Genomic DNA, 23,357 nt, shown 5'->3' with positions numbered 1-23,357 from the left:
TCAGGGCATACGGTTATTATTTCCCCTTACATTGGAAGCTGCTAAATCCTTTAAGTAATGCCCTTCATCATTAAAGATCACAGTCATTTTATTAGAGTTGGACAAAGAAAGGAAAAAAAAAAACATTTGTGAGGATGTTATATTTTGATTTTTTTTCCCACTGGGCTATGTCCACATTATCTTTTTTTTTTTTTTTAATTTCTCACTGAATGTTTGTCCAAATGGCGTTTTCACTGCACCAGTCCTGGGGAATTGCTATTCTTTCTATAGATACTGCTATGATCAAGAATCCTGGTATGGGAGCTTGTCTTTGTTCATGAAGATCAAGACATCCATAAGAAAACAAAATTAGAGTGACCTCCTGTAACTCAGATAACAAATCATACAGTCTGAGTAGCAAGAAGAACCTGATGTTAAATCCCAAATTCACCAGAGCCACGTGTTGACAGATTGGACACACACAACCCTGCCAGAAGATGTGGCAAGAGCAGTTAAATGCCATAGGTAGGCAACCTATTGCACTGTTCAAAAAAAGCAACCCTAGCAAAACAGCAGATGTATGCTTACAGATATAAAATAAACCCTCCAGAACTGAGGAATTCATGCTGTACTCCATTGCATTTACTCAGCTAGCATTTACCAAGAAAATCCCACACGCTTTGGTGAAAACACTGGCCTCACTGAAGTCAGTGGGACTCCTGTCACTCCCTTCAACATTCCTTCAAATCCAGCTGTCATTCCAACCAGTGGCATTTGTGGATGACCAGCACCAGTGGATATCTGAATCATTTTTTTTTTTAGATACCTGCGTATGAACTTGGGTTGAATAATTATTTGTTCTGGCTCCACAGAATTATATAATGTAGTCCTCAAAAGGTGAGGGCTCACAAATTTTCACCTTTCTCCTTTGCTATCTGTTTCCTGCTACTTATTAGTTGTTCCACATTTAATTTCTGTCCCATTAAAAAAAAAAAAATCAAACAGCCTAAGCACTGGTTGGAAAGGGTCACTAGAGAGCAAGGCCAAGAACTCCCTGCTCTGGAGGCTGAACAGCCGTTTCTCCAACACCACCACCCCTGCCAGCAAATGCTTCTCAGGATCCAAACTCAGATTGCCCCAAATGACAGCATAACATCTGGTCTAACAGCTTTGCTTTTAATCCTTTCATAGACTCCTCAAATAACTTATTTTTTAACAGATGATTCAATGCTCTGTCAGCCCATGTAATGACAGTCTCTGTGATACAAGAGACTCAGATGATGGGGTAGAGGTCGTGCTGCCACCAGAACACCCTGGTTGCACAGTCCTGGTTGGGTTGTGCACAGAGTGGCTGCAGAGCCGCTACCTCCAGTCTCCTGGTTGACTTCCCTCAGCGATCTGAGAGTTGGTGGGTAAGGCGTTGTCTGAGTCTGGCAAATAATTCACTGAGCAGGAGTGAAGCTTTGGTGTCACTTGGAAGAGTAGAGAGGTCTGCTTAAAGCATCAGGCAGGGACCCCACACGCTCAAAGCTGTACATGTGAGGTACCCTCTTCAAGTGTACTCCTCGTGTGTCTCTCACAAGCTGAGTGTATTTTACAGCTCTACGATTTATCAAGTCATATCCAGACTTCTATGTCTAGAACAATGCATCCAAATGCCAGAGGTGATGGGAACAGAGAGAGAAAATTTATTGTTAGATCAAGCTTTAGAAGCAGCTACATGGGAACAGTGTTTTAAAAACTGGCAAAGTGTCTGTTTCTTAACACTCACCTAAAGTTGCATCAGCAACATTTCCACATGGAGTTTCATCCTCAAAACTCTGCATCTGAAAAGTAAGAGAGGAGGAAAAACTATTGTTGATTTTAATGATTATGAGTGTATGCCTTACTATAGGGAGTGTAGGAATAAACCCCAAAATAATTCTGCACATTTCAAAGTGAAAGCACGAAATATTTCAGATGGTTCATTTTTTGTTGTTTCCTTTAAAAAATATTTGTTCTTGTCACAAGGTAGGCTCTAGTCTCAGAACCTTTCCAAGCCTTCCTCAGAGTAATCAATAAATACATAAAGGTTCCTAACATGTAACTACAAAACCAGTCTTGCTTGAACAGCCTCAGAGAAATGTCCCCAGAAAAAAAATATGACTTGATAGAAGAAACTCAAGGAAACATAACTGTACGGAGGCAAATTCTAGGCAAGGAATGTAAGGTCAGAAATATTTTCCTCTAGGAAGGAAGACCCATTTGATTTTTTCATAATATCAAGGGGAATGTCATATCATGATGCTGCACAAACTTCTTCAGAAAAAATAATATAGAAAAGGGGATCTATTAGATACAAGTAACACATGAACATGCATGCTAGGTGTGTCCTCCATGCAGTCTGTAGCTCAGAAAGATCTCAAATCCCCGCATTGATAAAGGCTAGAACAATACAAGAGAAGGATGCCACTATACGTGACTGCTATTCTGTTCCCCTCACATCTGCTACTGGTCATTGCCTGACTTATGATTTAGGTGGCCTGATGGCTTCAGCCAGTGCTTGGTTCTTACAGCCTTAATTTTATGTACATACCCTAATTTGAACATACAGCATTTGCCAAATTTTCTTAGGCATCAAACTGGGGAGTTTATGATCATCTGCATTTACTGTTCTGTCAATGTCCTCACTTTTGTTTGAGCCTCTAGCCACTGAGCTGCAAGTCCCACGTGCTAACTGCTTTACAAAGACATATGGGCTTCTTTGGGACTATAAATTTGCTCTGAAAGACACCCTCTCCCCTACTGAGGCTGATAATCAGGCTCATGTTCTGATTTTTGAGTTAGTTCTGCTGACATGAGGGCTAAACCAAACCTTTGAAAGGACTTGAAAAGATAAATATCCTTTCCTCTAGAAGAGTACCACCACCTAGACCTGACATTTTCCAGTGCTTTAAAAACTGGAGAGGTTTTTTAAGCCTCCTACCTTTTCATGCCATTCGCCTCTTCCCCCTTCCTACTACATGTTTTCATGGGGCTGCCAATGGCCCTGTTTCTCCTCCCTTGATTCTTACAGTAGAGACTAATTTTTTGACTCCTTCCTTTCCCTCATTTTTGAAGGATGGTTGGAAAGGGAAAAGTATTCTGGTTGACATCTCAGTGGAGTTGATATGATTGGAGAGTATCCCACACCATGGCCCTTTTTCTGCAGTAGCATGGCCAGAAAAATTGCTGCTCACAGAACAAGTCTAGATGCAAGAAAAGGTCTGGCAAGTATCCTGGTCTCCACTACTGCAAGTTGAAGTACTGCTTAACAGCCCGCTGTTGATAAAAAATACAGATACCTGAGCATCATGGACTCTGCAGGCTGGCTATGAGACCAAGCACCCGTTCTGAGTTATTCTGGTTCTAGGATGCTCAGCTTACAGAGTGATAAAATGTTTCAAACACTGCTGTAAAACCAAGGCTAATTTTGTGATGTAACTTTCTGAAAGAGCACACCAGAAAGTGAGCTTAGGGAGAAAAAAAAAAGATTGAAAAAACCCTCCAACCCTGGTTAATGACTGGATCTGTAAAAATATCCTTTACCATATGTATTAGTGTTCCTCCAACTTCCTTCTATAAAAAACCCCACCTAGCGCTGCATAAAACACATTAGCATCTTTCACTATCACACTGTTTGAATGAATCCTACCTCAGTAACTTCTGCGCCAACTTCTTTGACAGTACCTGACAATTTAAAATAATCAAAACCCCAGTGAGCAGTCTAAATCCTATTGCTTTTCCTCATGGTGTTGCTGCATGGGTTTTGCTTAACTAATTTGCTCCAGCTTCCATCCTGAAAAAGAGAATCCAAACCTATGGGTAGAGACACGTTGCTAGCATACAATACAGAAAAATCCACCTCACCTCTTCCATTTCAAATGAGTCTGGCAGCTTGCAGTCTAGGTCAGCTGGTGTTTTGAGTGTGGGGGCCACAAGCAAAGGTGTCTCCTTTTTCGGCCTCTCTTTGGCAGTCACCTCACACACTGGAGGAAGGTGGGGCTGTTTGGCAATGGGGTGCAATGAAGCCTGAGTTTTCCCAGATGGAGTCCATGGACAAAGGGGAGTGGGGTATGCCAAGGCAGCTCTGTCTCTGGGGATTTCCTCCTGGGTCAAAGAGCCGAATGTAACATGTGCAGAAAAGCCTGTCTGGATTCTTCCTTTCTCAGCAATATCTGCACAAGAATGAGGTTGCTCTTTCTTGTTGGGCAAATTGGCTTCCCCAGGTACGAGAGAGCCCTGTTTCGGTTGCTGAGAAGCCCTTTTCAGGAGCTGACCCATTCTTCTCCACTTTGCTCTTGTGACCACAGTTCTGCTCTTTGCAGCATCCAAGTGACCAGTCTCATGCCCAACGGTGTCTTGTTCTTTGGTCTGCTGGGTGTTGACGTCAGTCAGCAAAGATGAAAGGGCACTGGTTATGTGGCCAAGTACTTCCAGCTGTCTAAAACGTTCTTAAGTTTGGCAGAATGAAAGACAACACAGTTATTAAAAATGTAATTTTGAATAATCAGGTACCGTGGTTATTCAAACTTGTCACTGCCAAGAAACATACTAAGTGCCTCATTCAAATGTGGCTAAATTTTTCCATTTGCTTTCAGAGGGTCCATTCGGGCTTCATACAGACGTCACTGCATAGTTCTTTATATTGGACAAACACTTACGCAACATTGAATTCGCTGGGTCAAGTGCAGCTGAATACCGCTCTCTGTGAATAAAGGTTACAGAATCCAGCCTGAAATTCTGCGGTTGGCTGGGCCAGACTTGGATGCCATTTTTGAAGGACTTATTAAAATTCATGTGAATAAAGTTATTAAAATCTGATCTCAAACGTTTACAGCTGGCAGCTGTCCAGGATAACTGCAAAATGCTTAGAGCCGTTAACTGATAAAAATTGACCACAGAAGCTATGTTCCCATTTTCATAGCTACACAAAGCAAAACACTTATACCCTAGAAACTCATAGCTGATGTTGTATAAAGGTTCTCAGAGTTTTTTCATTGTGCCAACCCTCTGTCATTTCTGGGTCATTTTTTCCATGACATAACATCTAAAGAGAAGCAAATAATGTTTTCTCCAAGGGATTCTGGAGATTTCCATCACTACAGCACCATGAAGTTATTTATGCAAAGCAGTGCAACACATTTGCTTGCAGATCGTGTCTGTACCTATCCTGAGGCAATGAATATGTCGCCAGGACTCCTCCTTCCTTGAGAGATTCATTGAGGACAGGAGATGGCAAAATTCAAAATTTCTTGGCTGCCATTCCTCTTAGAGAGCAGCCAAATTTACTACAGCCTGCGTGTAGGCTGTTGGTAATGCTGCTTCACTGACAATTAGACAACAAGGGGTTATTTACCATGGATCCAGGTTGGTCTTTAGCATCAGGGACCAATCAAGAATTCTTTTTTTTTTTCCCTCCTTCTTTTTTCGTTGCTCCAGACATTGCCTAAGTTTCAAAACCAGAGGAAAACCTTGCCATTGCTGCTGCTTTTAAGGCACGGTCAAAGGTTTCACCTGATGTTGTTAAAAGGACTTCTCTGATCTATTGGTTCACACATTACACAGTGTTGTGCAGTTTCTATTTGTGTAAATTTCGGGTGTCAGAACAAATAATTTTTGGTCTTGTACACTCTGCTACCACAAGCTCTCCATGTAAAACACATTTTATACTCAGTATTTCATCTGCCTCCCACTACATCAAGCCATAAAAATGCCAAGTGCTAATCTCCTTTGACTGACAGTGGCAAGGCAGTCCAGTCAGTTTGAGTTGAACCAGAACCAAATTTGCTGCAACAGGAAATAGTTTTTACACACTGCTTAGCTTTTGTAAATTATTTCAAAGAGCTCGGGACACCTAAAGAACAAATCAAACAACAAGAGAAATGATAAATGAACAACATTAAAAAAAATCCCCTCGGTCACATGCAATGTGATAAATACACAGGTCATGAAGAAATTATGTCAGGGATAGCCTTTGTGGACAATTTCTCTCCAGGCAAGCAATCTCTTCAGTTACTAGGAGTGCTCCCCAAGGATCGTACCTCAAATAAGTGAGAGGCTGATAAGTTCTCTTTAGTCCCCGCAAATTGCTGCAAAATAGCCTAAATCTGTAGCATGGAGGAGATAATAAAGGACATAAACATGGATTCATTTTCACTAGAAACTTCAGTCAAAACAGCAATTGGCTGTGCTGAAAACAAGATCAATGAATCTTCAATAGAATCTGTATCTTTTATAGGGCTTCTAATGACTTTATGATCAACCATTTTATAATTTAGGAGGGAAAGCTTACAGCATTGTTCCTGTGTCTTACATAGCTGACGTATTTATCCACATGAGAGATTTGGAAAATCTTCAGTAGGTTCACAGTGGAATGAAGGAACACAGAACATTTCCAAAGCCAGCAAGAAATTTTCAATCAACAACTTTTTTTTTTTTTTCACAACAAATGGCAGAATTTAGAAAAAAACCCACCATAATTTTCAGTGGGAAAATCAAGACATCTGAAATTGCTCAGTTTTTCTTGGGAAAAGTAAAAATGAAATTTGAACATTGTCTACTTTGTCATATATTAAAATTTTTTTTTAGATTTTTTTCAACTTGAGTCTTGGCAATGCTGCCTTTGCTTGAATTGAAGCTGTACTTCAAGGAAGGTATTTAGCAATTTACATTACATTTATCTTCTAGGAGGTGGATTTACTAGCTGATATATATATCCAATCATGCGTGCACCTCTCTGTTAGCTGATCTATGGTGATCACAGGATAACCATATATTATGGAAAATGGTGTCTACCTAATACACTCATCTCACAGAGGAGAGCAAGACTTCAACTACAGCACCTGTGAAGGTCTTGCAGCAGCTGAGACAGACAGCAAGGAGAGTGAAAAATCCCCAGAAATAGAATTCCAAACCCCAAGCAGATTTAGATGTGGTGATTGAATAGGTGGTACTGAAATACGATGGAGGGGTTTTTTTAATTATTATTAAGCATCTTATTGAGAAAATTCGTCATTTTGGAACTAAGATGTTTGAAAACCCAAAGTTTGTAAAAAAATTTGGATATATTAAGAACTATAATTGCTTTTCACTTAGCTTCTGATTGTCAAGCCGCTTTATTTTTTCAGTTAGGAAGTCAAACCCCACTTCAAATGAGGCCATCAAATTTTCACCACTGGCAAATGATGGGGATAAGCTTTGATTTTCTTTTGGTTCTGCCTGCGAAACTGAAAGGGTGACTGACTTCTTTGAAAATACATCATATTTTTGTGAACTAAACTGCATTTGCATTGAAATTGTTCAGTGATAATAAACCAAACAGGGTGACAATAACTGAATTCATCCATTCATCTCTGGGAACAGTGTCTCAGCACAGTCCTGAAATCTCTAGAGGTGCAGCGTGGTCTCCCTCGTTTTGGCACTTTCAATGCCCTGGTGAAGGAATGCTTGCAGAGTAAGCAGTTTGGAGTTCCCTAAGTCGTTCCTGGAGAGGTAAATGCTGTGGAACATCTCTAGACCTGAACCTTCTACTTAGCTTACAGAGAAGGGTCTTTTTCTGAGTCTGTTTCTGGACACCTTCAAAAGCATTGATTCTCTTAATTGCCATTACAGGGAATGTAGGCTTCTGCTTTAGAAGAGTTGGTTCATTTTAAAATCTAATAAGCATGAATTTTCCACTCCTCCTCCTTGCTACACCTCACTACAAAATCATTAGACAACTTAGGGCTGGCAAGATTAGAAAAAAAAAACAGTTTGCAAACAAATCCCATTTGAGGATATTCCTCAGGTGCTCGTGAACTAAACCTGTAACATTCTTTTTTAGCTGTAAGTCCTCTCTTGGAACACCGGGTGTGGGAAGGTTCTTGAGGAAGATTACCTACATAGTCACTGAGACAGTCTTTTTTCTGAGAGGTGTTTAAGTGGTGGCAGATCTCCTGCAGGAGCTGCCTGACTCTCCCCACTTGCTAGTAAGGGAGAAAGACTTTACAGTTATCAACCTCCTTGGTATGGTGCTTCAGCTAAATGCCTATAATTTGGTGCTGTGAACCAGGCTGAGGTTAATAAGTGTATTGAGGACATATGTAGTCAGTGAAAAGGGAAGAGGTAAGTATCTCTGAAGGATGAATCCCACCTCTCTTGATTAAATGTTCCCAGCCCAGGCACATACTTAGGAGGCCTAAGCAGATGGTGTGAAAACCCCCTCCCAAACTGTCAAAAGCAAGATTGTATGTTTTGATGGACATTACACCCACCAAAACAGAAATTCAAATCTTATCTTGCTTCACAGCAACTCCCCCATATAGATAAACCATTAACATGTACTAAGAGTGCTCCCATTCAGGATGACTGCAAGACAGTCATTAAATTCACATCTTGGCTTACCACTGCCTGCCTTTACTGTGCAAACTCCATCCCGCAGAGGCTCTTTCTCTGCTTTCACTCCCTCCTAGTGCTTTACCTTCTTCCCTGAGGTCTCCATCCACCATCCACTCATACTGATTATCTCTGTTCCCTCTCTCTCTGAGGAATTACAGAGAGAGAGAGAAAGAACGTGAGAGCTGAGAAACCTGTTTGATGTGTCAGTTTTCTGTAAATATTGAAATGTGTGCATTGGGCTTGCTATAAAAAAAAAGAGAGGAGAGAGAGAGAGAGGGGAAAACACATTTTCCACAATGCTCTGACATTTCTGTTTCAATTCTCATTCCATCCATACTGCTTCCTTGGTTTAATTCTAAATGGGAATGCATGGGCTATGCGAGAGATCCTGCTTTGCTGAGCATCTTAAGTAAACAGAAGATTTCAAGAGCCATCTGGCTATCCTGTGCAGCAAATATGAGGGGAAATGGTGTCAAAATTGGACTTTTTAGATGGGTGATACACCAGCGAATTAACAATGCTATTTTAATACAGATACATCTTCAGGATGAGGACCTTGTATTCGTTTCTCAACTGCAAAATACACAGCATGAGAACTAAAACCATCTAAATGAATAAAAATCAAGACTGCATGCCGTAAATGGTGGGATTTTATTGTACTTAACACATGATCCTCATCTAGATCTTAGGGCATATTTGAACCACAAAACTGTTAGGGTTTTGTTAGGGATTTGTGGGTCTGATGCAGAAGCTCTGGCAGCTCTAGTCATGGGAAGATAAGACCTTGTCATCTGCTCACCACATTATCTGTAGAGGGGTCCTGCTCTCACCAAGGTGGAAAGGAAATGTGAGCCCACATATGGCTTGGTTGAACTAAAAATCTTGTGTATTGGCTCACAACACCAATGATGACAAGTGTGTGTTGTGGTGAAGTAGCTGGAACAGTGGACCCATGTTGAATTATGCAAACCTCTGTGGCACTAGCAACAGTCTCTGGTGGTAGGGTAGGTCTTACAGGGAATGACCACTTATGTATTAAAATGCCACAAGCCGGTCACTTCAGTGCACAAATCAGGGTCTACAGCAGAGGAAAGGCAAATTGTATTTCAATCACATTACATATCATCACTGCTTAGGCATGTATGAGGTTCTTTGATGTGTCCTGAATACATGTCCTTTTCTCATGATTTTTATTTCATAAGCCTCTTTTTCCCTACCTTCTCAGTCCCCTTTGCTATTTATTTTGCCTCCTGGATAAAATTCCACCTTTTGCAAAATGTCTTTCCTTACCATATAGGTTTGGTCTCTCGATGTCCATCCGCTGCTTCTGAGCTTCTAAAAACACACGGATGTTGATCCCTTTTGCTACAGAAGTACCACAGAGGAATCGAGGAGGGATTTTAGTGCAGACATCAGGTTCTTCTGTACCGAACCCCAAATCAAGAAGAATCTCGACTGGATCCTTCTCCCAGAGCGATAGCCATTCAGTGATGCTGTGGTAAACACATCAGGATTATTTACACCCCTGTCTTGGTACCACTTTTCTCTTGCAGTAGCTTTCATATGGTTTTGTTTTTGTTAAATAATTCACTTCTTTTCCCCTCTTGTGGAGACTTCTGCCCAAGTGAAAGTAGCAACTTTCAGTCACATTGCTAGGAGATTAACACATGTTCCTCCCCCAAAGGAATTCAGTGGCATGGGATCTAGATAGCTTAGCAAGAGGAACACTAATAAAAGGTGTAGGTTCACAGCTCTGCGGGCTTACTTCTCTCAAGGCAGAATGCAGACAAAGCATGCTGCACCTGCCATAAGACCTTGCGGTTTTTTACCTTCCAGTGGATCCAGACCACTGAAATTTCAGATAGATGTTGTGGGTTTTTTTTACTTTGTTTATTTGGGGTTTTTTTTGTTTACTGGTAGAAATACATTTGAGATCAGACACCTAGTATTAAGAAGGTCATTTTGATCTTGTTAAGGTGAATAAGAAAATGCCTTTTTCAAACTAAGACCTCCCTCCTGGACTTGATGATGCTTATGGGTCCCTTCCATCACAGTAGACTCTATGATTCTATCTGCTTACACAAACTCATACTCACATTTGTTGGTCTCTAAATTGGCTAATTCCTTGTATTCCTAGCTGGAAATATATGGAAAAAAACTAACCTCTGTGGTGCACTGGTGAGCAAGTGGGAAGACCTCACACTATTGCATCTTGACATAATCGGACTTTCTGAAAACTCTAGCAGGGACCTGGGTTGGAAAAAAAAAACCTAACAATGAAATGTGTTTACTCATGTGCTCCTCTGGGATGTCATTATGGGTTTTTTCCTAGAGTAAACATTTGCATTTTGTCTTGGTTTATAACGATACATAATAGCAATGCCTTAGAAGAAAAGTCGGCATGAGAGCGTGGCAATACGCTTATTCTCAAGAACAGTATGTTACAGTAGGTGTGAGAACGTAGGTGTGAGGTACCAGTAAATGCTAATTATAAAGGTGGCAGAATGGCTCACTTTTGACAGATGGTGAATCTTTGGGGAACCTTTAGGGAGCACGGTTTCTCTAGCCACCTACTTCAAAAGATATAATTGCTGTTAACAAAGTTTTGGAGAGACAAGGCACAATGAGTTGCAGCCACAGGAGTGGCACCTGAGAACAATTCTGTGCTTTGCTTCTTATTGGGTTTGTATCTGTTAATCTGCAGAAAAAGGGTTGCTTTTCAGAGCCTGTTCACTGCAAAAAGAACATCCTGCAACACGGTAATCTTTCTCAACAGGTAAGATGATATGCTTTTGTTATGCCCAAGCTTAACTTTACCTACACATGCCTATCAAGATCAGTAGCAAATGTTTTTATACAGTGGAAGCACGGCATTGGTCACTTTATTGTTGCATGTTATCCATCAGCTCACATCTTAAGCAGGCCTTGAGGGACATGTGGAATTTGGAACTAACGTTGCTATCAGTTTGAGAGAAGGAAAAAAACCAACCTGCAGACCCCCTAAAATTCCTCCTTTTGTCAGAAAGAAAAGGAAGTAAAACGAACTTATAACAGATCTCTATGATGTCTGACACCTACCTCCTGGAACTTTGCACAGTCATTTGTACCATTCCTGGTACTGACAAGGAAACTGGAAACAAGAAGAAATAAAAATAATTTATTTTCTTACTTTGTTTTCTCTCCTGAAAACAGAAATGTGTCAAACTAGAGAAAAGTCCAAAAGACTGATTGCATTATATAAGGAAACATTTTAAACCAAGTAGCAAAGTTGCAGAACAACAGCATTGTAGGAAGCTCAATTCACAGTATATGTTAGTCATAAATAAATGCAATACATGACACAAAGAAAGGGAAAATAGGCACCTTTCTATTTCATGAACAGGTAGTGGTACAACCTAAGCCCCTGCTATTTAAAAGTAAACACTCTGAATTTGGTTCCACCATCTGCTGCAGAGCCATTGAAGATATACACACAGCAAATATGATGAAAATTCCTTTTAATCCCTGCTTTTTGAATAAAAAATAATACTTTTTGAGTAAAAAAATTCACTGAAATGTTGTATTTTATTATGGATTTCTCTGGGCTTTGCATTAGACTCTAAACATGTTTGAGAGTAGTAAGGCAGTCGTAGGACAATTGCAAGAGCTTCTGGAGGAGAAAATATTTGTCCAAGAATTGCTAAGATTGTTTACTGGGCTCCCAAGAGTGCTATACCTATAAGTTGTAAGGTGCACATTTCATCATTTCACGGTGATGCCATGGGAATAAATCGGATACAAACAACACAGAGTGCCTGGAGTTATCGCTTCCCCCCAACACTACTGAAATAACACACTTGTTGATCCTCAGAAATTTGGGGAAGCATTTGCCTAAGAGCATAGTAGATGTCATTCTTCATTCCACAAGAACAAGATTTTTTGCCCCTTTTTTTTTTTTTTTTGGTGTCTTTCTATTTAACAAAACTGTGTCAATATGGAAGGAAAAAACATCCTTTCACATTCTCTGCTGGATTATTCTTCTGTTCATAAATTCTAACATAAGTTCCTTCTGGCTTACTCAGTGCAAGGATATTCATCCAAATTGAGAACATAAAGGTTACTGACATCCCGTAATTTGCAGTGGTAACATAAACCAGACTTTCTAGCAGCGAGGCAAGCATAATTTGAATAAGAATCAGCTGCTGCTTGTATTCTATTTCCTACTCACGTGCCAACAGAAGCTGTAGATTCACTATAAAAATGCTTGAGAATGTTAAAAGGAAGATCTGAAATTGAGAGTTAATACAATTTTTCCCTAGCAGCACACAGGCACTCCTCTCTGGAACAGAACATGATGCTACAAACTGGCTGATTCTGTGATTTCTTCAGTATCTCATATTGTCTGAACTGAATGAATACAAATTAAAATCCTAGCACTGTGAAACACAGGTCAGGGTGTTAAGTAAATAATTTAATGATGAGAAACCTGGTGTTTGCAGGAGGTGTAGGAAATAGCATGTCACCAAAAACCAAGGGCTGAGACTCATGATCAAGTGAGCTGAACTCGATAGATTACCACAAATTGGGTGAGAGGCAGTAGCTGGTGTGGCTGTACACTCAAACCAAGTAAACTGTGAGTATGACACCTTAACACTCTTTTGCTGGAGGCTAGAGGAAGTTGAATTGTCCTGCATTGCTGTGGGTCAAGAACATGCCAATGTACTGCTACAAAGGCTAAGCCATCCAGCCCATTAGGTGGGTAAACTGCTCAGGGTCCCTTGTCCACCTCATGACTTGGACAGACTTTGCACTGCTGCTAGTGCAAGATGGACAATTTCACTCATGGTTAAGAGCCTCCACTTCTTTCATTAATGAGATGACTCTCATGAGAAGTTCCTCATCAGAAAACTTGACATTTTGAAATAATAGGGATTGTTTTCTCCTTATTTAAGAGGTCATACAAACAGTAATGGGGAGGGTACAGTATTTACATTTCCCGATCTGTGTAAGGATTTTGTTCCTGACATGAGAAACACTGAATCTCATTACCAAACTGGAAGATACTTTGGGAGAAATAATGCCCTTTAGAAATCTGTCAGAAAACCTTATGAAAACAAACAAACAAAAAATACTTTGTAAACCAACTGTGGTGCTAATTGGTGCTCTGTTTACTGCACATCTAAGTATATCTTTGCTTATGAATAATATATTTTGCTAAGCACAATGTGGCCTCTGATTCTTGAGGGAAGATAGAGCATTTTAGCCTCAGTAATCTTTGATTATCAGGAGAAATTATTAAATCATTGAACTGCATCTCTTACTCATGAACCAAAAAACCAAAAAGTGTAAATATGGAAGCACCAATAAACAATGCTTTGGCATTCCAAAAGTGCTAAAAATGTGAATATTTTCAGGAATACATAAGGAGCTGTGAGGTGATTGGGGCTTCTGGCTCCTTTCCTAAAATAAATTTTAAAAAATATCTCTGAATTCACTACACTCAGCAGGTCAGAAAAGTAGGTGAGAACAAGTGAGAAGTTCTACATTCAGTTCAGGCAGAATTTCAGTCACCCGAAACTCTTGTACCACAACTTACAGACCGCTGGGTAAACCTGTCCTAGAAACCTCCACTCCTTCCATAGAAGAAAATAAAATCATGCCAGTGAAGAAGGTAAACCCAAGATTTTTCTGTTGGAAGACCTCATGTGAGAATGTCCCCATTATGGCTCTAAACCAAGGAAAAAATTTACACATTATGTATGAATATCAGCTTTTTCCAATAACTCTCCCCTTTGGAGGTCTGTGGTAGTTGATATTTTATAGCCAGGCAGTCCGAGTTAGAAACAACAAATGATGTTCTGTCTTAACTTCCTGCCCTTGGCCTTGAGGTTTATCCCCTACTTGTAGGTAGACTGTAAGATTAAAGCCATTAAAAAAAAAAAAAGACAAAGAAATTAAATCCTCAAAAGAAAGATTGCTCTTTTCTGAGGAGAGGTGAGCTCGTGGAGGCAGCTCAGTGGGCAGACACAGCACTGGGCACTCAGGGAGTGGATGAGCTGAGTGTAGATGGCTGGTAGAAAAACAGAGCCGTAGGCTCATCTTCTTTCTTGCCTGTGAACACCATCTACTTTCTCCTCAACATACAACAGCCTCCATTGTGTTGAGATTCAAATATTGCATTTGTGTTGAAATCAAAGACCATAAAATTTTAGCATTCTGCATGAGTAAATCCTGCCACTTCTGAACTTAAATTTTACTAAGAATCTAATTAAATCAGCTTACCTAGGGCAGGAGGGAGAAGAATGGAAGAAAAAGGCTTTTCAATGCATCACATAAGAGGCAGCTGTATGATAGCTCTCAGGTGATCCATGTCTGCATGGTGACATGATAATTATTAATGACACCCATAATAATAGCAAGCCCTACAGTTCGGTTGACCTTGCTACTGGAAAATGCTGCTACAACTGTTACATAAGATTGCTACTATTTTTTGCTCCTTACCATACATCCAACCATCATTGCTAAGGATGTGTCTTCTTTTTTTCCCACTTCTCTGGCAGAGCCCTGACTCTAACCAAATACACTTCAACTTCATTTGCCTAAGCAGTCAATGCATTAAATCTTACTGAAGAGTTCATGGGAAATACCAGTCTTTCAGACCTTATTTTTTATCCCAAAGAAAGCAAAAAAGTTAAAACAACCAGAATTTTGGTGAAGAAGATACATTGAGGTTTGAGTAAGTACGAGGTTAAACTTTATTTCCCACACGGAATTGTAGGGATGTGTAACCACAGTCTGTCCCATAAATCATGCTTTTGCAGCAGGCTACATCTCCCATGGGACACCCAACATTGTGAAATTCCTATGATGTCACAGACAGCTTGATCAGAAAGCTATCCAGACACATGATGGGAAATGCTAGCCTTCAAAGAAAACCCTGAAACTGAACAGAGCACTGAGATACATTTCTCATGAGGCACTGGGTCATAAGCAAACACATCAGTTCAGACTGAATGGCTGTGAAAGAGTATTTTGATGTAGGTCAACAAAATAAAAATATCATTCTTTGGTTGAAATCAGTCAAAGCAAAATACTTCATTCAGAATTTTCAGGGGTCACTATTTTCCTACAGGAAACTGCAATGTTGCAGACATTGTATTTCCTATTGGAGAAATCAGGCAACAAATAATGAAGTAATAATGTGATCCAAACTTACAAAACACCAGAATTCAATTGTTGATGAATATTCTCTTCTACTGAGTCTTCTAAAAATAAAAAGTAGAATGCTTAGGTAAAGTATTGCCAGATCAGTTTATAGCAATCCACCACCTCAGTGTATGGCTTTTGGTTAAATCCTAGAATGAATGAGAAACACTGGGCGATGGGTCCAGTAATTTCCATTAGTGATCTGAGGGCTTTTTGTAACCAAATTTGGAAAGAGAAATAAAATCCTGAATTATTTGTCTCTATTATCTGCCAGTTATCCATTGTTCTGGAAGTATCTCACAGTCCCACTAAAAACACAAAACTAGCTTTTCTGATTCTGCATTAATACATCCTGGTGCATAGTTCCTGCATAGCTTGGAATGGGAGAGGCAGTCCACTCTAGTGTGGAAATAGGATTATTACCTCCTCTTTACCACACAGGGTAAGTGCAGCACAAGCCATCAACTTTGTTTGCCCAAGGCCATGCAGGGAGCCTGCAGCAGAGGCAGGAACAGACCCCAGCTCTCCTGCCTTCCCAAGCAGCTTTTCAGCCCAAAGGTAAGCAAAGATGGCTCCAAAGTATTCAGCTCATTGCTGAAAAATGCTATGGGCAGGCTTCTCTTCCTTCAGGTTTAACCAAAGCCCCTGAGAAAATCAGTTTAAAGAGCCGCCTTGCTTGCAGACAGAGGAGGGAGGAAAGTGCTGATCTGCAACACAGCTCGGTTGGATACAAGCTAAAAGGGGGAGGCATTTTCATTGCATTATCGCAATTCAGTGGTGCAACTCTCATTAACACAGTGAAAAGACAAGGGAGGACTGCAGCAATCAGAAGTCTTTACACTCAGGTCTTTGGAGATCTAATTTTCATGTGTTGAATACAGTACATATGGATACACAAGGTTACTCTGTTTTTTTGGGTTTTATACCACAGAGCAACTAAACTGCTTTAACATTGTCAATCTCTACCTAGTTGTAACCGTTAAACCGTCATTACTGGTATACTGAAGGTTAAATTGGCACGTTTACTCTAAACCAGTCTTTTCAGTTCCCTTTATGGTCAGCACAAAGAGGAAAGCACCTCCATAGCAGTTCCACCCTCATTAGGAGGAAGAGACAAGGACCTATTTGGAGGTGCTTTTTCTCCACTGACTGAAGCAGCAGCCTATCTTTGGACTAAACACAGAGCTCTGCGATGGTTAGCCAGACAGTCCAAGGTGTTAGGAGGTACAACCCAACAGGTAACCCAGGCAGAAGTGAAAATGATAGAACAGTAGTGACTTTTTTATAAGATCAGATTTTGCAACACATGGTGATTTGTCTACATCCAGGGAAAAAAAAAAGAAGGCAAAACTCAAACACAGGTGTTACACTGAGTATTGACTTAAGAACCTGACGCTTATAAACTGGCTTGGAGAAACAATGGATTTGTTCAAATTTAACATTTCAATAGGAAATACAAACAGGTGCACAAACTCCACCAGTACCTCTGTGGTAAAGAACAAAAGATAGTAAATAAAAATGAAGATGGAATTAATGGCTAAGAGACCAATGCAAATGCTTGCAGCAGTACAGGAAAAAACCTTTGCCACTGCCCCCAGTCACCAAGGAATCCTGAGAATCTGCAGAATACTTTTTTCTAGTCTTACTGAGCAGTGGTGGAATACAGCTCTCGACACTAGAGAGTCTTCATCTAGGTACATCCATGATGCTCTGCTGTATAACCGAGTCCCTCCCTTGCCCATCTCAAAGTTATAGTCTATCCATTGGCCTGGATCTGATGTCACCTCACAAGGTAAGTCCGAAAACTAAAGAAAAATATCCCCTGCTCGCTCTTTTCACAAAGCATCAGCAGCGGTTTTAGAGCCTATCAGTCCATAGAGATCTCTATATTTTATTATATTATGGGTTGGTATTTTTAAAGACTATATCCCATGGGCTGATATTTTAGGAACATTGGTTCCTTCTTGAACAAGTCTCTCTCTTCTGCACCTCAGTTGCCTGTGCACAACCCAAATATAATACTCTTTCCAATTGCATCCATTTGAATTGTAAGATTTGTGGCCAGTAGGATCTTGTACACTGATTAGTGTAATAATGTACTCTTTTTATTCTTTCCAGTGCCACTGTAACAGAAAATTTAAAGTCCTCTGATATGTCTAGAGGTGGGGTATCGTGTTCCCTGTCAATTCCCATATCTTTCATGAATTAACTTTTCCCCACATTTTCAAATGCACTTACAAACAAAAGTGAGCTTGGTCAGATGCCACTGACAAAGCTGTGCCTCAGACTGTGAAAACCACTCCAGCAAACCAGCAAGGCAATGTTCTCACAGCTGCCAATGCAACTATTAATCTCATCAAGGCAGGATTGTTGCTGAGGTGGTGAGAAGGGCTGGGGAGAAGGGGATGCATGGCACAACAGATAGAAACCAGGCTGCATTGAAGACATTCAGAGAGAAAGGGATTAAGCCCCACAAGAGCAGTTTTTAAGTGGTTCGGTGTCAGTGGACACGGCAGGGAAATGGAGCACCTATTAAATGCTGTATTATTTAATGAATTTGGGAGGCTTTTTGTCTGACCCTGAGAGCATTGGGTCAAGTAAGGCACAGCTCAGCAACCACTGAAGAGATGTCTCTGCTTAGCTTGGATGGGATGCTTTATCTGCATCACCTGGGATGCTCCCACCACTTTGTGAGCAAAGAGCTCGTTCTCTAAGATGAACTGCCGCTAACAGAGAAGTGCTTTTATGACTCTCCTGGCTCGGAAAGCCAAAGTAGTAATCTCTAGGTCTGCCATAGTCACATAAAACAGCCAGACGTGATGCCAGAGAGAAAACTGCCAATGATCAGGGTGGGGAAAAAATTGTTTTGCTGGCCTATTTTTTAAATCTTCAGGACAAATAAACCAGAATATTTAACATCCTTTGAAATAACCTAGACTTTCAGTTGTAGTTAGTCATTTGTCATTTCATGACAGAGTTGGTACAGCCACTGATTTCTCTTACAGCTTTTTAAGAGACCTGGAGACTAGTTAAAAGGCATAACTAAAAGAGAAAGAACAGGGCGTCAATCTCCTTTTTTTAGAGGATAGGATACATGGCAGGAACCGTGTTCCCATACCCTTTGTCAGAGAGACACCAGAGTCTTTTCTTCTTGCTGTGGCCTCTGCAATTCTTTTCAGTATGAGCATTTCAGTTACAAACGTATGGTGAGAAAATACCTGCAGCTGAATTTGGTCAAAGAGAAAAAAAAAAAAGAAAATGGAGCCTCCCACCTGTCAGAGAAATTGCAAGGACAAATGTCTGTACAGCAGGAGGAGGTCAAAGAAAGGACGGTAGCATTTTTTGGGAGTGCAGGGGGAGGAATGAGGCAGAATGACCATTTTTCATGATAGGATGACTTGCAGCAGAGGACATACAGTCACACACCTTCTCAGGGTTAGAAGTCAAAGTCTAGAGCTAGTTTAATTGAAATCAGCTCATTTCCCAGCTGAGTAATCCACTGGCCTGATTCTCCACTGCCTGATGTCTTGCACAGCCATTTACAGCAGGACACAATGAGGGTAAGATGCTACAATGGGTCTGAACTATAAATGACACAACATGAAGGGCAATAAAGAGTTTGGCCCCAGATGTGGGAAGTACAGAGGTAACTTCCATTATATTTAATTAGTGCTATCACCATTAATTTCCTGTGCATAGACAGCAGAAGACATCCTTTTGATTTCAAATTAATTAACACATAATGATTAATCTGATAGGGTACATCTTTTCAGACAAGAGTGTCCTCTTGATCACAGTTTGGGTGCCAGCACCACTCATCATCTGTGTGTTTTAATTTCTAACTGCTCTCCAGAAGCAAATTTAGCTCTGCAAATCTGTCGATGGAATGAATGACTGGCTGGTTTCCATGTTCTGTGTGTTTTGTTCATTTGATAACACACTGAGAACATCTTGGAAATATCATTTTTTTTTTCCTTCCTTATCCCCCTTTCCTCCAATGAAGTGTCAAGGTAGAAACTGAGGACTCTGCATCAACAAGAATTTATATCAGATCTTTACTACAGAATGCAAGAAATTAAAATTTTCTAAAAATTGAAAAACACATAAACATTTTATGGCAGGTTCCCAGACAGATTTGTCTCACTTTGGTTGCCAGCATTTAACAGAACCATTCTCCTTGCCACCAACTACAGTAAAGTGTGTTTGTTTCACTGAAACAGGATCTTGAACTTCATCAGCTTCACATCGTATTCCTCACACTACATGATACCTACTGGATAGCGCTATTAATATTACTCTTCCCTTTCCATTTGTCAAGTGATTACTCAATCACACCTGGTTAATATTTATCCACTTTCTTTAGACGTTTATGAATGCAAACATCTCTGTATCCAGGTGCGCTAATACCTGAGTAAGCAGCACACAGTTAACTTTAACATGAGAAATACGCAACTAAACTTGTAGTTCTACAAATAGGAATTAGGAGGTAGCTGCAAATCTCAGCTACTTTGGTTTAAGAAGTCCATTAAATTCCTAAGACATTCCATTTCCATGCAGAAAAGTGTTTAAGCATTTTTTGTGGTGACCAGGCTGTTTTGACATGATAGCAAAATGCTAAGTATGTTTTTGTGCTACAGAATGGAGAAAAAAAAATGTTTTTTCAGATCCCGTAACTAGGATGAGAAGAGTTTCTATTATCAACTCTATGAACTCATATATATAGGTTTATGAACCAATCACTGCATTTAGGTAACTATTAAAAGAAGAAAAGTACACGAGGCAAACAGCAAAACAGATCCTTCATACCATTTCTGTGGAGTCATTTATGGGACACAGTTGTGCTTGACATTCTGGTTTAGCTATACTTTTTATGGCAGCTCCATCAGCAGGGAGAAGGCTCATGGTATATCTATCTACCCATCTCTGCTCCAGTAAACAAGAATAAAGATGCAACTAGCACAGTGTCCATACAGCAAAAGTCATAATTTCAGGTCTGCAGTATTCACTCTGTTCAGATGACATTTACTGGGACAAACCACCACTTAAAGACTGAGAACTCTTGTATTCCCTGCATCTTACTAGAAGCAAAATGAAATGACAAAAACTTTTTCACTCTTTAAGTTTGGTCCCTTTAACTTTAGGCAGCTAAATGAAGTTAAGGTCCCCTTTCCCTGCCCATCAACCTGCAAATGCTAGGCATACTGAAATCCTTGCTACTATAGGAAAATACTAATTTATTTTGTCTCATCAGCATGCCTGCCATTTTCATTGAAAGAAATGATGGATACTTGGTTTGATATTCAAAGCAGCCCTGAAACATCCATGTGAAAACTCACAAGTGAAGTGACTCCAGATAAATAAGTTTTTCGTCAAAGCATGCCAGGCAGTGAAAGCTTGTGATAACGCCTCATGCCTTCTCATATGTTGGTTAATATAGATTTGTGTAGGTGAATGTGGGTCTACGTGAAGCCTGCTCGGCCACAACATCAACTTGGTCTGCTCCTTTTAAAGTAGAAGTCCTAAGGCTGTTTGAGACAACCTTGCTTAGTGTGAGTAACTAAATTAGAAGCTAATGGTGTCATCATACTGCATTTTAAGCACAATATGAGCTCACTGTTAATTAAGAAAAACATAACAGATAATGCTAAACAACAATAGCAAAACAGCACAAGACTGTGCTGAAGAGGGAGAGCGCGCTGTATTTTAAGAATCCCAGATACGTAAAGGGCATAAATTCAGTGCACATTGTCACAAGCAAGGAAACAAAACAACAACAGTGAAAACCATAGCATCAGCAATTAGAGGTACACTCAGTTTGAGCCTGGCCACTTTGCTAGAAAACATCCCCTAGCTTGTCAAAAGAAACAGTCTATGAAGCTATGAAAAAAAAAACCCACCAAAGCTCTTTAAATCTGGAATTAAGCTCTTTTAATTGGACTTAAAACCAGAAATCATAATTTAAAAAATATTATTTCTCATATCTTTAAGATCAGAAAAAGAAATAGGCTTTTACATTTTTTTAACAACTACAATGAAAAAAAATGTAAGCTCCAACCTGTATGGCTTCATCCAGCTATTAATACAATGGAATAGTTGCAGGCTGGTGCATCCGTGCCTCTGCTCTGCCACAGACCCAGGAGGGCAAGAACTGGTGCTTGTGGCTTTGATTTCCACCCCCAATTTTTTTTTTTCTTTCAAAGATACCAGGAAGGGCAACGAAAGGCTGTTTGCCAAGAAGTTGTGTTTAAGTTGATGATTCCGAGGGACGATTGTTTGCTTAGCCTCTGGATAAAGGGAAAGCAGAAAGCAGGACTAGTCTAGTTTTTAACAATGAGAACACCAGAAAAAGACAGGATGGTAAAGAGCAGGTGGACGAGTGAGGACAGAGACAAATGGAACAAGAAAAAAAAGAAAGCAAAAAAAAAAAAGAAGACAGAAGTTGCTTTGGTTACTTCCATTTCCAAGAAATATATTGCTGTCCCTTTAACTCTGTATGCCTCTTTGGCACATGTACCAGGGGAAGGATTACACTTTAGTAAGGAAGTAATGCAAACTTGTCTTCATTTGGTTACCATGGATATGGCACTATGTGAAACAAAGCCTCCCATTTGCATTGCAAACAACCAGGAGCAGTGAAGGACACCCAACTTGTTATTCTGGCCACAGAGTGTCCCAGGTTCTTCCTTGTGACTGATCACAAGTAAAACAACCACCAGCTTTGGGTCTGCTCTTGGTACCAAGAGAACAAGGGTAAAGGATGTTGCATTTCAGATGAAGGAAGAGGCAGAATCACACACGTCCACAGAACAAACGGCATTTCTTGTGCTACCTAGCGTGAAATAGCTAATGGATAGGTATGGCAATAATTTAGCTTTCCAGCTTTCCCTGCCCTGGAGTGCAAGAGCTGAATCAGTATGTTGGTAATCTGGAATAAAAAATATCCTCAAACACTGTCATGGAATAGGAAGGGGACGAATCTTATGAGTGCTGGGCTTTCGTGCAACAGTTTTTATCTAGCTGAGTGTCCTCTTCATTCTGCAGAAGTACGGTATAAAGTACCTTAATTTTATACAAAATCCAGTTAAATGAGCAAAATGAAAGGTCCCCTAAGCAGATCTAGTGGGAACCAAAACAGTACCGTTAATAGCAAAGATGGATATTGTCTTGTTTCGCTAAAACAAATTGCAGATGATTGTTTGTCTATTAGATTGCTAGACTGTCAGTAATTCTTTTTTATTGCTTTAAGCTCTGCCAGATATATAGTCACACATCATTTTTATCTCAACTGACATGGAATACAAACAGTATGACCCTGCTTCTATGGAATTGCCAAATTTCCATTGGTTTTAGTGAAAAAAAGAACTGCATCCCAAACAGTGAGCCTATCAGGAAAAATCACAAGCAGAGAACAGAGAGCTCTGAAAAAGGCTGAAGTTACCTCTTTGCTCCGCTGTCCCATCTCTGCATGCTCCTTGAACTTCCACTCAACTCACTCCCTGTGGTGGCACAGTAACATGCACCCTTGAGACCAGTTCTAGAGGCACACAGCAATATGACCAAACCAAGGTCTTCAAGTACCCTGAGGATTATTTCAGGTGTTTCCAGCAGCCCTAAGGTTAAGTTAACTACGCATGAGACGGAAACTTCCAGGGCCTTCAGTGAATGTTCTGCTGGGGAGAGGAACAAGTGTAAAAACCAGAAATACTGCCCCAGCCTCAAGGTTCCTGTGGAAGCACTGGAATTTGTATGCACATGCTTCAGTCTTTTCCTATGCTTTAGGAGCACCTGGCAATGGA

The 23,357-nt window shown here is 40.2% G+C and overlaps 1 protein-coding gene across 1 annotated transcript in view; it reads right to left on the bottom strand.

Moving 5' to 3' along the window:
* Nucleotides 1–23,357, bottom strand: part of ITPRID1 (ITPR interacting domain containing 1) — a gene marked incomplete at its 3' end in the record, with an annotated part of 47,210 nt that overhangs the window by 23,619 nt on the left and 234 nt on the right. Inside the window, exons 2-6 of the mRNA XM_084260645.1 lie at nt 11,455–11,506; nt 10,540–10,626; nt 9,667–9,869; nt 3,868–4,451; nt 1,751–1,805 (exon numbers count right to left, since the gene is read on the bottom strand). Of these exons, the coding sequence (XP_084116771.1) occupies nt 1,751–1,805; nt 3,868–4,451; nt 9,667–9,869; nt 10,540–10,626; nt 11,455–11,506 (981 nt within the window). The remainder of the gene's footprint in view (nt 1–1,750; nt 1,806–3,867; nt 4,452–9,666; nt 9,870–10,539; nt 10,627–11,454; nt 11,507–23,357) is intronic.

This window comes from Gallinula chloropus (genome assembly GCF_964237585.1).
Source record: "Gallinula chloropus genome assembly, chromosome: 2".
In the NCBI taxonomy this organism is placed as follows: domain Eukaryota; kingdom Metazoa; phylum Chordata; class Aves; order Gruiformes; family Rallidae; genus Gallinula; species Gallinula chloropus.
This window is presented reverse-complemented; position numbering and strand designations above follow the sequence as displayed.